Here is a 13032-nt window from a genome sequence, read left to right on the forward strand (position 1 = left end):
GCCTGGCATGGGGGTAGGAAGGCTGAAGGGTTTTATTCTACAAGGAGATAAAGGGCAGGGAAAGGAGGCCAGGCAGGAGGGCTGTGCTCTGCTGTCCCAGCGTTGGGTGCCCCACATGTCACCAAACAAGCCAAGTGTGCTGTGTACACAGGAATTAGGCAGCAGGCTGGGGAGATGGAGGTGTAGACGGGTAGTCCACCTGTGACGAGGCCCAGAACTTGAGAGCAATTTATAAGTGCCTGCTGTGTGCCAGCCCTGTGCTGGTGGCTCTGGGAACTCTAAAGGACCCTGAGAAGAGCTTTCCATTATGGAAACTGGTCCTTCTCAGAGGTACCTGTTTTCATGGGTCACCAGCTCTGAAATCAGGATGTCTTCAAATTCCCATGGGTTCACTGCTTTACTACCAGCTTTTTTGCTTTCATGGGGGTCCATAAAGTCATGGCACATCTCAGGGCATCTGGCGTCCTGGATCCAAGGACTGCTGTCACTGTCATCGGTTGTGATAGGAGCTGATGTCTGTTGAGTGTTGACCACGTGCCAGGCTCTGTTTTCAACCCTTTACTCATGGATGGCTTGTCTCATGGATGCCCCGTGACGCCACTGTGGTAGGACTCTACAGATGAGAATCTGCGACAGAGAGAGGGGACGTGACTTGTACAAGGTCACTGAGTGTGTAGGGGGAGGATCCCGGATGCGAACCTGGTACCCCTGGCTGTGCTCACCACGGGGCAGATGTACCAAAATCCTGGATGCTGGGTCATCTAATGGGCTCAGACTTTATTATCATTAAAAAAAAAAATTTTTTAAAGATTTTATTTATTTATTCATGAGAGGGAGAGAGAGAGAGAGAGAGAGAGAGAGAGAGAGAGAGAGAGAGAGAAGCAGGCTCCATGCAGGGAGCCCGATGTGGGACTCGATCCCGGGTCTCCAGGATCATGCCCTGGGCCAAAGGTGGGCGCCAAACCACTGGGCCACCGGGGCTGCCCAAAAAAAAAATTTTTTTTTTAATTAGAGAGAGAGAAAGCACAAGTAGGGGAGAGGGCAGAGGGAGAGAGAGAAGCATACTCCCCTCTGGGCAGGGAGCCCAATGCAGGACTCAATCCCAGGACCCCAGAATCATGTCCTGAGCTGAAGGCTTAACTGACTGAGCCTCCCAGGTGCCCCTATCACCACTTTTTAAAACAGCAGCACCTTTGTTCACCTTCGCTCTCTATGGGTGAAGTGGGGCTGGGGAGCTCAGCTTTGTCAGCCTCTGCCTCCCTCTTGGAGCCCCTGCGAAGCATCTGCGGCTGGAAGCTGCGTGCATGCTGCAAGCTTTCACGGCGTAGCAAAGAGCCTAGCAGCTATCCGTAGCCCTTCCCCTCCTTGCATGGCCAGCGCTCCAAGGAGATCAAGGCCCGTTATCCGGGCATTCTTTGTTATCAAGGAGGTGCACCCGGTTGGCCGCCCCCAGAGTCCCTGACCTTGAACGCTGAACATGTTTTTTCTACATATCCTGCTTGAAGGGAATATAGAGGGAGCACGGGATCTGTACATTCTCAAATGATTGATAGGGGTGTTCAGGGTGTGCTTGCACAAGCCAGCCGTCCAGCCTGCACCATACACTCCACCCCGGGACCCCCCAGATGGCACCTTCATTCTTGACACACCCCTCTTCCCTGGTATCCCTGGGGCTGGGTATGCCGAGGCACGCTGCAACCAAACCCCGTAGCAACAGTGCGAGCCACAGCATCCAAGTAATAGGAAGACACAAATGGCTAATGGCCATAAATGGCCTTCTTGCGAGGCAGAAGGCAAGTGATTTAACCAAGCACTAACAGGGTCAGTAAGGAATTCAGCAGCTTTACTCTGTGTTTACACTAGCCATGGCTTGGGAAACGGTGTGGAAATAGTCCTACACACACACACACACACACACACACACACACACACACACACACACACACACAATTCTGTCTTGATGAGAGCACGTGTCCCTCCCAGTGCTGTGGTTAACGTGTCACAAACCATTCCATTTTGCAGAACTGCTTGTCTTATTTGGGAACCCTCCTAGAGAGGGAGAGGGAGAGGGATTGCCTTAAAGGTGGAATTAAAAGCAGCAGCCATGTGTCTGGCTAGCCATGTGTCGACCTGCCGCCCTACATCCTATAAATGAGTATATGGCCCAGCAAGTAGGGGTGCTCCCAGATATAGCATCAGCCCTACTTACCCAGTAAGTAAGTGGGCACCACATGCCCACAGCCATCGCCGGGGGGAGGGGAGAGAGGAGAGCACCTGAGGGAATGGGTGCACGCTGTCTCCCTAGCCAGATCTCAGCAGTAATGGGTGCAATATGATTGCATGGTTGTGTGGGTATCCACCCTACATTATGACCTATAGCATTTGGGGGTCCCATTGTACCTCTCTGTATACAGTGGGGCCACTTCCATAATTTGTACCCAGGAACATGCAGTGCACAGCTGGTCCAGGTCCATGCCACAAATCGTGGCCTTCTGGGTGGCACACTTACTGGGGCAGGCTTGCAGGGGTCCCAAATAAGTGTCCACACGTATTGGAGCATAAGGTCAGCCATCTGAGAGAGGCAAGGGACCCGTGTAGTCGATCTGCCCCCTTGCTGCCTGTCCAGTGTCTCTTGGCAAACGCCGTGATCATTCCTGGCACACGCTGGACTTTGTTGGCAGACGGTTGTGATGTCTTTGTAACGCAGCAGTAGGCCCCGGTTCTTAGCGATGGTCCACAAGGACCGTTGTTCTGGATGTCCCATCTTCTCGTGTAGCCAGGTGGCGACATCTTCTGCTGGCACATCTTCCAGGAGGGGGGGCACAGGCCAGCTCATTGGCCTATTGATTGCTAGGTGGGGTGTGCATCCACAGGGCAAACAGGGGTGTTCATACCTCTTAGGCATCAGAGTACATGCTTCCATATGTCGGTGCCCCAGTGTGAGCGCTGCGCCCCCATCCAGTCTTATACCTCCTGTTGGAGCAGCCACATGGTCTGTCCTCTGCGGGCTGCCCAGCTATCCACTATCTGTGCACAGAACAGTGGGATCATGGGGCACCCGACTGGCTCAGTCAGTAGAGCATGTGACTCTTGATCTCAGGGTTAGGAGTTCGAGCCCCAAGTTGAGTGTAGAGATGACTTAAAAATAAAATCATTAAAGGGGCTCTTGGGTGGCTCAGGTTAAGCATCTACCTTTGGCTCAGGTTGTGATCCTGGTGTCCTGGGATCGAGCCCCACGTTGGGCTCCCTGCTCAGTGGGGAGTCTGCTGCTCCATCTCTTTCTGCCTCTCCCCCTGCCTGTGCTCTCACTCTCACTCTCTCACTCACAAATAAATTTAAAAAGAAAGAGTAATGGGGTGGGATCAGGCTCATGGAGCAGTACCATCCATGTTCCTTGAAGCTTGGCCCATTGACTACTAATGTCCAATGCTGGGGTCCATCCAGATACCTTCTGTTGAGGGTTGGATGGCTGTGGCCATCCAGGCACAGGGGTTGCCCCTTGCTGACCCATCAGGGTACCACACACACTCAGGGATTGGTCTGTCTCCTTCTGGCACAACGGATGTCAGCTACGGTGGCTCTGCTGCCCCTGTTAATGGCTGTCCTTCAGGATGACATGAGTCACCAGGCCATGAGTGGAGTGCTCCTTCACACTAGAGGCTGTTTGTTAAGTTACTGTGTTGTTGCATGTAGGCCTGGTTTGGCACTGCCTGCCTCGGGCTTTGGAATGTGTCCTTTAGGCATCCTGATATAGGGTACTGAGTGGGAATGGTCACTGAGATCCTGTTAGTTGTGTCTTCTACGGCCATGAGGCATGCCAGGTAGCACACAGCCGCTGTTCTAAAACACCATATTGCAGCTCAGCTCCTTTCCGTAACCATGACCAGAAGCCTGAGGGTGCTCCTCTGTACCCTTGCTGTTGCCACGAGCCCCATCCAAACACTGCTGGGCACCTGGCTGCATCCAATTTGCATGGCTGTCCCTGTCGCAGAACACCTAAGGCTTGGGTCTGTCGAACAGCCACCTTGGCTTGTTCAGATGCTTTGCTTTGGGTTCTCTCTCTCTCTCTCTCTCCCTCCCTCCCTCCCTCCCTCTCTCTCTCTCTCTCTCTCTCTGTTTCCCAACCTATAAAGGAACTGAAGCAATTGAGCCAGGTTGAGGACGCACGGATGCCAGCGCCCTAACAGACCTAGGAAGGTCTGCAACTGCTTTGGGGCAGTGGGGCGTGGTATGCTTGTACACCTAGGACAACTTAGTCTTACCTGACCAGGTAACACCCAAGTGTGTGACCGATACGGTAGGACCCTGAATTTTCTGTGGGTTCATTGCCCTTCGCCCCCCTTGCAGAAACCCCAGCAAAGCCTGCAAGATGTCCTGCAACAGAGGCAAGTCTCTGCGTGTTGACGTTGGGTCATCAATGCAACGGGCCCATCTCACTCATATGGGGACGGGAGAGCAGAGAGGGGTCCCGGGCTACCATCCCGTGACACATCGTGGCACTACAGGCAGCCCTCGGGGAGTGCTTGAGAGGTTCATCATGAAGGCAAATTGATCTTAGCTACCAGGAACTTGTACTTGTCAGCGTCCTTTCCATGAATTTCCTGGAAGCTGAGCACTTTTGCAGGAACACATTTTAGAAACTTTGTTTTTTTCTGGGCTGATTAAAAAAAAACAACTTTGTTGCTATTTTTTAAATCAAGAGCAGATCAAATATTCAAGAGAACTTTGCCTTTTTTTTTTTTTTTAGAACTTTGTCTTTTAACAGAGGGACAAACCAAATTCTAAAATTACACCAATGTACTTTTAAAACTTCATTCATAAAAATAAAATAAAATAAAATAAAATAAAATAAAATAAAATAAAATAAAATAAATTAAAAATTAAAAAAAAATAACTTCATTCATTCAGTCTTAGTCCTGACCATGCAGAAAATTCTTTCCTCAAGATTCCCCTTCATGAGACCCTTCTACAACTTTCTTTTTTCATTTAGATTTTGTCCTAAGCTTTTCCTCTCTCTAAACAACCAGTCTCACTTCAGGACAAAATTACTCCCTTTTTCCTTAACAAAAATATATTCTCATTCTTAAACCTTTCTTATGCTTCTACCTTCCCTACTTGCAGAATTGCTCTCCTTATCATTTCCGGCAGTCTATATTTTAAAAAGCCTCCCCCTCTCTTTTTTCTTCAGTCTCTGCGGGCAAGATTTTGATTATTTCCTGGGATGCTTATATTATAGAGACATGACAAGATTTACAACTTCAAGGGACAGGGAAAGGATGCTAGGTTTTTTTTCTCCTAAGAGGAGGATAATGGCTGTTTAAAATTTTTTGTTGTAGCGGGGATTAGAAAACATGGTGAATTTTGTCTGTTTTCTCATCAATGATCACTAGGTAGGTAAATTGATTGACTGATTGACTGATCACCTTTTCAAGATTCCACATCTCCGTGTCCTAAGCAGGTTTTTTTTTTCTTTTCCAAGTTTGTATTGAAATTTCAGTTAGTTAAAAGACAGTGTAATATTAGTTTCAGGGGTTGAATTTAGTGATTCATCACTTACTTCCAACACTCAGTGCTCATCCCAAGTGCCCTCCTTAATTCCCACCACCTGTTTCACCCACCTCCCGACCGACCTCCTCCCCGGGGTAACCATCATCGTGTTCTCTATAGTTAAGAGTCTGTTTCTTGGTTTATCTCTCCTTTTACCACCCACCCCCCCAAGTTCATTTGTTTTGTTTCTTAAATTCTACAGATGAGTGAAATCATATGGTATTTGTCTTCCTCCGACTGACTTGTTTCACTCAGCCTCTCTCTAGCCCCATCCACGTCATTGCAGATGGCAAGATTTCATTGTTTTCTATGGCTGAGTCATATTCTATTGTGCATATATGTTCCGCACCTTCTTTACGCAGTCATCAGGTGATGGACATCTGGGCTCTTTTCATAATTTGGCTATTATAGGTAATGCTGCTATAAATATCAGGGTGCATGTGTCCCTTCAATTTAGTATTTTTGTACCCTTTTGGTAAATACCTAGTAGTCAAGTTTCCGGATCTTAATCAGTGGCATCCTGTGTCCTCCTAGCTTTGCAAAACGGCCCGCTGAGGTCTCTCACTTAGCTCTCGCTTCCCTTCTCTGCCACGGTGCACAGTTTCTCCAACAAGTGCGTTAGACTGGCTGGCATTTTCGGGGATGTCCTTGTGCTCATAGCGTGGTTCAGAGCACTCATGGGATTTTCTCCAGCCTCCTGGCTAGCCAGCTCACCAGTTATGTAGCTGCTCCCTAGCAGACTCTAAGCCAGGGTGATGGCCCAGGGAGACACAAGAAGTGACCTGGATCCAGCAATCAAAAGAGAGATTTGTTGGGGGGAACTTACATACAGTGAGTCCAGGAGCGGCAGACTGGACAAAGTATCTGTTGCTGGGATCTACACCAGCAACTTTTGTCCTGCAGCAACTGGCTCAGCAACTACCTATGGCCTCTCCCTCCTTGCATGGCCAGCGCTCCAAGGAGATGAAGGCCTGCCACGTGGTTGTTCTTTGTTACAAAGGAGATGCTGTGGGTTGGCCAACCTTGGAGCCCATGGCCTTGAACGCAGAACATGTTTTTTCTACATATCCTGCTTGATGGGACTATACAGGGAGCACAGGATCCGTACATTCTCAAGACAGCGATTAACAGGGTCATTTGGGGTGTGCTCACACAAACCAGCCAGCCAGCACGTACTGTACATCCCCCCCACTGTGAGATTTTAATTCCATAGACGTCCTGTATTTGTTTGTGTGCTGTATGCACATCTGTGATTTACACATAATCACAAGAAGTTGTTTTTTTAATCCAACCCCTTGCAAGCCAAGTTTCGCATTTGAGGGTGATATTGCCTCTGTAACATGAGAATGCATGCTCCATGGGAAACTTTAGGCCCACAGGGGCCAGTTGGAGAAAACACAGGTGTAACCTAAAAGTTCTCAGCCCAAGCCACATTGGAATCACCTACTGAGGCTTTAGAACATACCTGGCCCCCGGCCTGGAGATGCTGAATTAATTCATCAGGGGGTTCCAGGCATGCTTTTAAAAAAATTAATAAACTGGGGCACCTGGGTGGCTCATTTGCATGAGCATCTGCCTTCAGCTCAGGTCATGATCCCGGGGTCTTGGGATCAAGCCCCACATCCAGGTCCCTGCTCAGCGAGGAGTCTGCTTCTCCCTCTGCCTCTGCCCCTGCCCCTCCCATACTCGTGCTCATTCTCTCTCTCTCTCATAAATAAAATCTTTAAAAGAAATTAACTTCATTTTCCAAAGCACTTTTAGGTTTCCAGAAAAGTTGCACAGAAAGTAGAGAGAGTTCCCATATAATAGCCCCCCACACTACATACCATTTTCCCTCTTATAGAACCTCTTGCATTAGTGTGGTACATTCCAGCTGTCAAGCTGATGATAATATATTATTAACTGAAGTCCATCATTTAAATCCACACTCACACTTAAAGGTGTTTAGTTCTGTGGGTTTTGCCAAACGCAGAATGTCATCTTTACTGTGTCACACGGAATAGTTTCACTGCCCTAAAAATCCCCCATGTTCCACCTGTGCATCCCTTCTCCCCTTAACCCCTGGCTACCGCTGAACTGCTGGCATCTCTGGCTTTACCTTTTTCCAGAATGTCATATATAGTTGGGATCATCTAGCATGTAGCCTTTGCAGGCTGGCTCCTTTCACTAAGTAAGGAATTCTTCACGTCTTGTTGTGGCTTGAGGCCTCATTTCTTTTAATCAGTAAATGATATTGTGTGGATATATCAGTTTATCAGTTTGTAGAGGGACCAGGCATGCTTCTAAGAGCTTCCCATGTGGCTGCGATGTACATATGAGGCTGGACCAACTTCTGTCCTGTAGATGGGGAGACTGAGACCCAGATTAGGAAGGGGGGCTTCAGGTCCCCCAGATATGGTGGAGGAGCAAACCGCTGGGGGCCTGACCCCCAGGATGTCTCCTCTTTGTGCAGCAGACACCCTCCCTTTTGAACTCCAGACCTTCTGGGGGTCCTCTGGGCCCTGGGGGGGGGGGGGTCACTGTTGGGGGTATCCTTTCTGTAACTGAGGGGGCCAGGTTTCCACTGCTTCCCCCAGCTGCTCCCTTCAGGCAAAGCATGAGTTTTAGAGCCGGGCACCCCCATATGAAATACATGACCCTCTCTGGGCCTCAGTCTCCCTCTCTATAAGATGGAAATTCCCATTTTACATATATTGGGAAGGACAAGGGAAGACTCTGTCCCTGGGCCAGGAACTGGGGTCAGGGAAGACACTCCTCCATTCTTCCTTCTGCTTCCTCTCTTCCTGTGTGCTTGCAGTCTGCTGTGCTTGGGTGGTTCTCAGAGCTGGAGTGGCTTGGGAAGGCTTCCTGGAGGAAGGGCCCTCCCACCTAGCCAGCTCCCACAGACCCTTCCTGTCCTCTCTCCACTTCTGAGTCCTCTCCTGCCTCCCCTTAGGTACAGGTGGCTGCCCGACAATACAAAGACCACACCCTCAGCGGCTCCCTGTCTATGCACACCTCCAGCCAGGAGCTGCTTCTGCTGGAGGCCGACACCAGCCAGGACACCCAGAGACACAGCCGGGGCTGGAGCATGAATGTCCTCCTCCACCAGGCAGTCCTCAGTGCCCCCCAGGCTGTCCAGCTGCAGCTGTCCAGCAAAGTGGCCCCAGCCAGGTGAGGGTCCCCAGAGGCCATGCAGGGAGCGGGGAGAGGGCAGGGAGGGGGGCAAAGGCTGGTATCCTGGGAGATGGGAAATCATTGCTCAGAGGTGCCCTCTACCATCACTCAGGTTGAAATCACTCCTTGTATGCAATTCTTGATTTTAAGCCATTGAGGGAAAGGAAGGAGGAGGCATTCAGTTTTCCATGTCAATCTCTTTTTCTTTTCTTTCTTAGTAATGACTGCATTCATTGTAGGTGACTTGAAAGATTATAATAAAGAATAAAACGAGAGTCATGAGAGATCATTGCGGGGAGTATGTTGGTGCAGCCTTTCATCCCAAACTGTATCTCCACAATGGGGGCTTATCTACCACGACATGGCCATCAGGATCCTGGGGTGTGGAGCCTGCTGCCCGGGTTCAAACCCGAGCTCAGCCTCTGGGACCTTGCAGCAGCCACTGTGCCCTTCTGTGCCCAAGTTTCTCTACCTGCTTCTTGGGGTTGTCCTCGGGTTCACAGAGCAGCACACATGGATGCCTCACCAGTGCCTGGCCAGTGAGCATGTTCACTCCCAGCTGTCATTGTCACTGGCCCTCTGAGTAGGACACATTCTGGCAAAGACTGGGCCTCCATTAAATGTTTCTGCCCTGTTTCCCCTGCTGTCCCAGGATTGACAGCTTTTATGAATTTGAGGAGACCCAAGGCTCTAGGTATGGTTCTAGATCACTCTATCTCCAGAATAACCACCGAGAGCTGTCCACCCATTGATTCACCCATCTGTCTGAATGTCCATCATTGTCTCTGGTCTTAAAAGAGTTTGAGGCAGATTATGAAAACATAAATTGTTCTAGGTCAGAATTGACAAACTTTCAGCAAAGAGGCAGATGGTAAGTAAATATTTTCAGATCTATAGGCCATATGGTCTTGGTGGTAATGACTCCGAGATCATAGCACAGAAGCATCCTAGATGACATGCAAATGAATGGGTATGGCTGTGTCTCAATAAACCTTGATTTACAAAACAGATTATGGGCTGATTTCAGCCCCACAGACCTGTAGTTTGCCAACTTTTGTTCAAGATTTTTCAAAACACATGAGGATGAGGAAATGAGTGTAAAGGGAAAAGAAAAGAAAAATGGGGAAGAAAGGAAGGTGCTCAGAGTGGCTTTCAGAAACAAAACACATGCCATGAAGTCCTCTGCATTTTTTAGAGCTCAGCTTAAGATTTGGCTCTGAGTATCCTAGTAGCCAATGCAAAAAGAGAAACCAACCAGTGGCATTTGCAAAGGCCACGTGGAAATACACACTCATACCTGTGCACGTATGCACCAAGGAAGACATGGCTGACCATGTTTCTGGTGTTGATCCTTAAGGGAAATGTCTCCCATGGTGTCCTATGAAGAAATCTTTGTGGATAGGGACCAGGTCCCATTCCCCAATTTTCCAGGAAGTTTAGTACAGGCTTGTTGAAGCTGTTTATTTTCTCCTTGCTCATCATCATATCACACATTGATGATTTATCATATCACACATTGATGACTTATCAGCAATATCCACTCAATATCAGTGGTTCGGTTTTATACCTCACTTTACAGAAGAAGAAAGTGGGACTCTGAGAGGTTATGTCCTTGTCCAAGGCCACAGTTAGTAGTGGCACTGGGATTCAAACCCAGGTTTGGCTGACCCCAAAGCCCGTGATCTTAACCCCTATTACACTGCATCCTCATGGGCTTAGAGCCCAGTAAAACAGTCCTATAATGGGTCTGGGCAGCAGGGTTCAGGGACCTGCCTCTGTGGCCTGTCTCCAGGGGTAGGTGCTGCTCCTTATCCCCATCACGTTCCTTCCAGGGTTTGGCTGTTTTATAAGGCGCTGGTGGACCAGAACACGGCACAGCTTCTCCTCAAGGCTTCTGCGGAGCAGAGGGGAGGCCACGTCCTGACCCTGCAGAGCCAAGCCCAGCACACGGTGGCTGGTTGGACAGCTGTGCCCCACCTCCTGACCCTCAAGGGCATGCTGAAGCAGAAGAAAACTCTTAGAGAGGGTGAGCCTGGGGAACACCACAGGGTAGGGGCAGTGGGGGTCTTGGGGAAGCACTTTATGGAACCACAGAGTAGATTAAATCCTGCATATTTTCAAGTCCACTGATACACAATTTCAGTATCTCATGCATTGATGATACCCCTTTGTCGGAAACTAATACCCATTCTGACAAAGCGAATATTCTAACAAAATACCCAGCAAATTTCCTTATGCAGTACTTGTCAGAACCATTAATGAACTAATGGACATTGGAAAAACCCAAGAGGAAGAGTTGGGGACAGAGTTTCCCATGCATATTTTTTCTAATAATTTAGACATAATTTCAGACTCACAGAAAAGTGGCAAGAATAGTACAAATACTCCCATAGGCCCTTTACCCAGGTTCCCCAATTACTGACATTTTACCACAATTGCTTTATCATTTTTCTTACTCTTTCTCTCTCTATACACATAGTACCATTTTTATTTGTGTATAAAAATACATTTATTCCTGAACTGTGTTTTACTAAGTTAAGACATGATATTTCTTTACCCCTAGTGCAGCGTTTATTTTTAAAAATAAAGATATTCTCTGGGCACCTGCATGGCTCAGTCAGTGGAGTGTCCAACTCTCGGTTTCAGCTCAGCTCTCGATCTCAGGGTTGTGAGTTTGAGCCTGGCATTGGGCTTTGCACTAGGCATGGAACCTATTTTAAAAAATAAAATAAAGGTATTCTCCTCCATTCCACAATGCAGCCATCAAAATCAGAAAATTGAGATTATTTCTTTCCCTTTCATGATATTTACATTTTTGAAGGGTGTGGGGCAGCCGTTTTGTAGACTGGTCTTTGCCTTCCACAAACATTATGTGTGTAACTGTAACATTCATCTATGGCCATAGATCAGTAGAAGGACTATTTTCCAAAGCTCGCTGGTCCACCGGCCCTGGGATATTGATAGGGTGGCACATTGGCCTCTTCCCTAAAAAAAAAAAAAGGAAAAAACCCCCTTATTTAGGGGTTGGTCTGATGCTTCCTCGTGACTACTTTCAAGGAGGCCACAGTAGCCGTGCACCATCATATCTAGAGGTACCTGATGTCAGTATGTCCCAGTGTTGGTCACATTAGCTTTGATCACTTGATTAACAATGTCTGCCAGGTTTCTCCCCTGTTAAGTTTTTATTTTTTCCTTCAAATTCTTACCTCTTAAAACAGGTTGAAGAACATTTCCTTCTCTTTTATTTCCCAAAAGAGTTTGTGTAAGATGGATGTTCATGCTCCCCTTTGTGTCTGGTAGACTCTACCCGCGAAGCCACCTGGAATGTTCTTTGTGGAAAAGTTTTTTGGAACATGTCTGGATGAAAAGCTGTTGAGATTTTCTATTTCGTCATGTGTCAGTTTGTAAGCCATACTTTTCGAGGAATTTGTCCGTTTCAATGAAGTTGTCAAATTCATTGGTGTAGAGTTGCTCATTGTATCTATTTTATCTTTTCAATATATGTGGGATCTATAGTGCTGTCCCTGCTTTCAATTCTGATAGTCATTCTTGTGCCACTTCTCTCTCTTCCTTATTGATCTAAGAATTCATTAATTTTGTTGATCTTCTCAACCAACAGTTGGTTTTGTTGTCTCTCTAGTTGTCTCTTTCTGGTTTCTCTGATTCCAACTCTTATCTCTATTATTTCCTTTCTTACCCTTAATTTGAATTGACTCTAGTTTATTAAAGTGGACTTTCAAGCCATTGATTTTTAGACCTTTTTTCTTTCCTAATATAAGCATATAAAACTGCCTATTTGCCTCTCAGTATTCTGTGAGCTGCTTCCCACAAATTTTGATGTCCTGTATTTCCATTATTATTTATTTTTGAAATCTTTTCTGAGCCCTCTTGTGATTTCTTCCTTGACCTCTGGGTTATTTAGAAGTGTTTTTGCTTAATTTCCAAATATTTGAAAGTTTTCTAGATAGCATCTTAATATTTATTTTCATTGTGGTCAGAGGATCAGTCTTTTAAAATTTGTTGTGACTTGTTTTATGAGCCAGTATATAATCTATCTTACGAACATAACTTATGCACTGAAAAGGAATTTGTGGGGTGCCTGGGTGGCTCCGATGATTAAGCATCTGCCTTCAGCTCGGGTCATGATCCCAGGGTCCTAGGATTGAACCCCACATTAGGCTCCCTGCTCAGCGGGGAATCTGTTTCTCCCTTTCCCTCCGCCTTTCCCTCGACTTGTGCGCACGCTCTCTCTCTCTCTCAAATGAATAAAAAATCTTAAAAAAAAAAAAAGAAAAAGAATTTGTATTCTGCTCTTGGGTGTAATGTTCT

General features: G+C 47.3%; 1 protein-coding gene across 1 annotated transcript in view; it reads left to right on the top strand.

Annotated features, from left to right (window-relative positions):
- The window catches only part of LOC112923224 (uncharacterized), a 141960-nt gene that overhangs the window by 71809 nt on the left and 57119 nt on the right, over positions 1-13032 (top strand). Inside the window, exons 39-40 of the mRNA XM_072753850.1 lie at positions 8483-8700; positions 10536-10729. Coding sequence (XP_072609951.1) covers positions 8483-8700; positions 10536-10729 — 412 coding nt within the window. The remainder of the gene's footprint in view (positions 1-8482; positions 8701-10535; positions 10730-13032) is intronic.

Source organism: Vulpes vulpes, chromosome 3 (genome assembly GCF_048418805.1).
Source record: "Vulpes vulpes isolate BD-2025 chromosome 3, VulVul3, whole genome shotgun sequence".
In the NCBI taxonomy this organism is placed as follows: Eukaryota; Metazoa; Chordata; class Mammalia; order Carnivora; family Canidae; genus Vulpes; species Vulpes vulpes.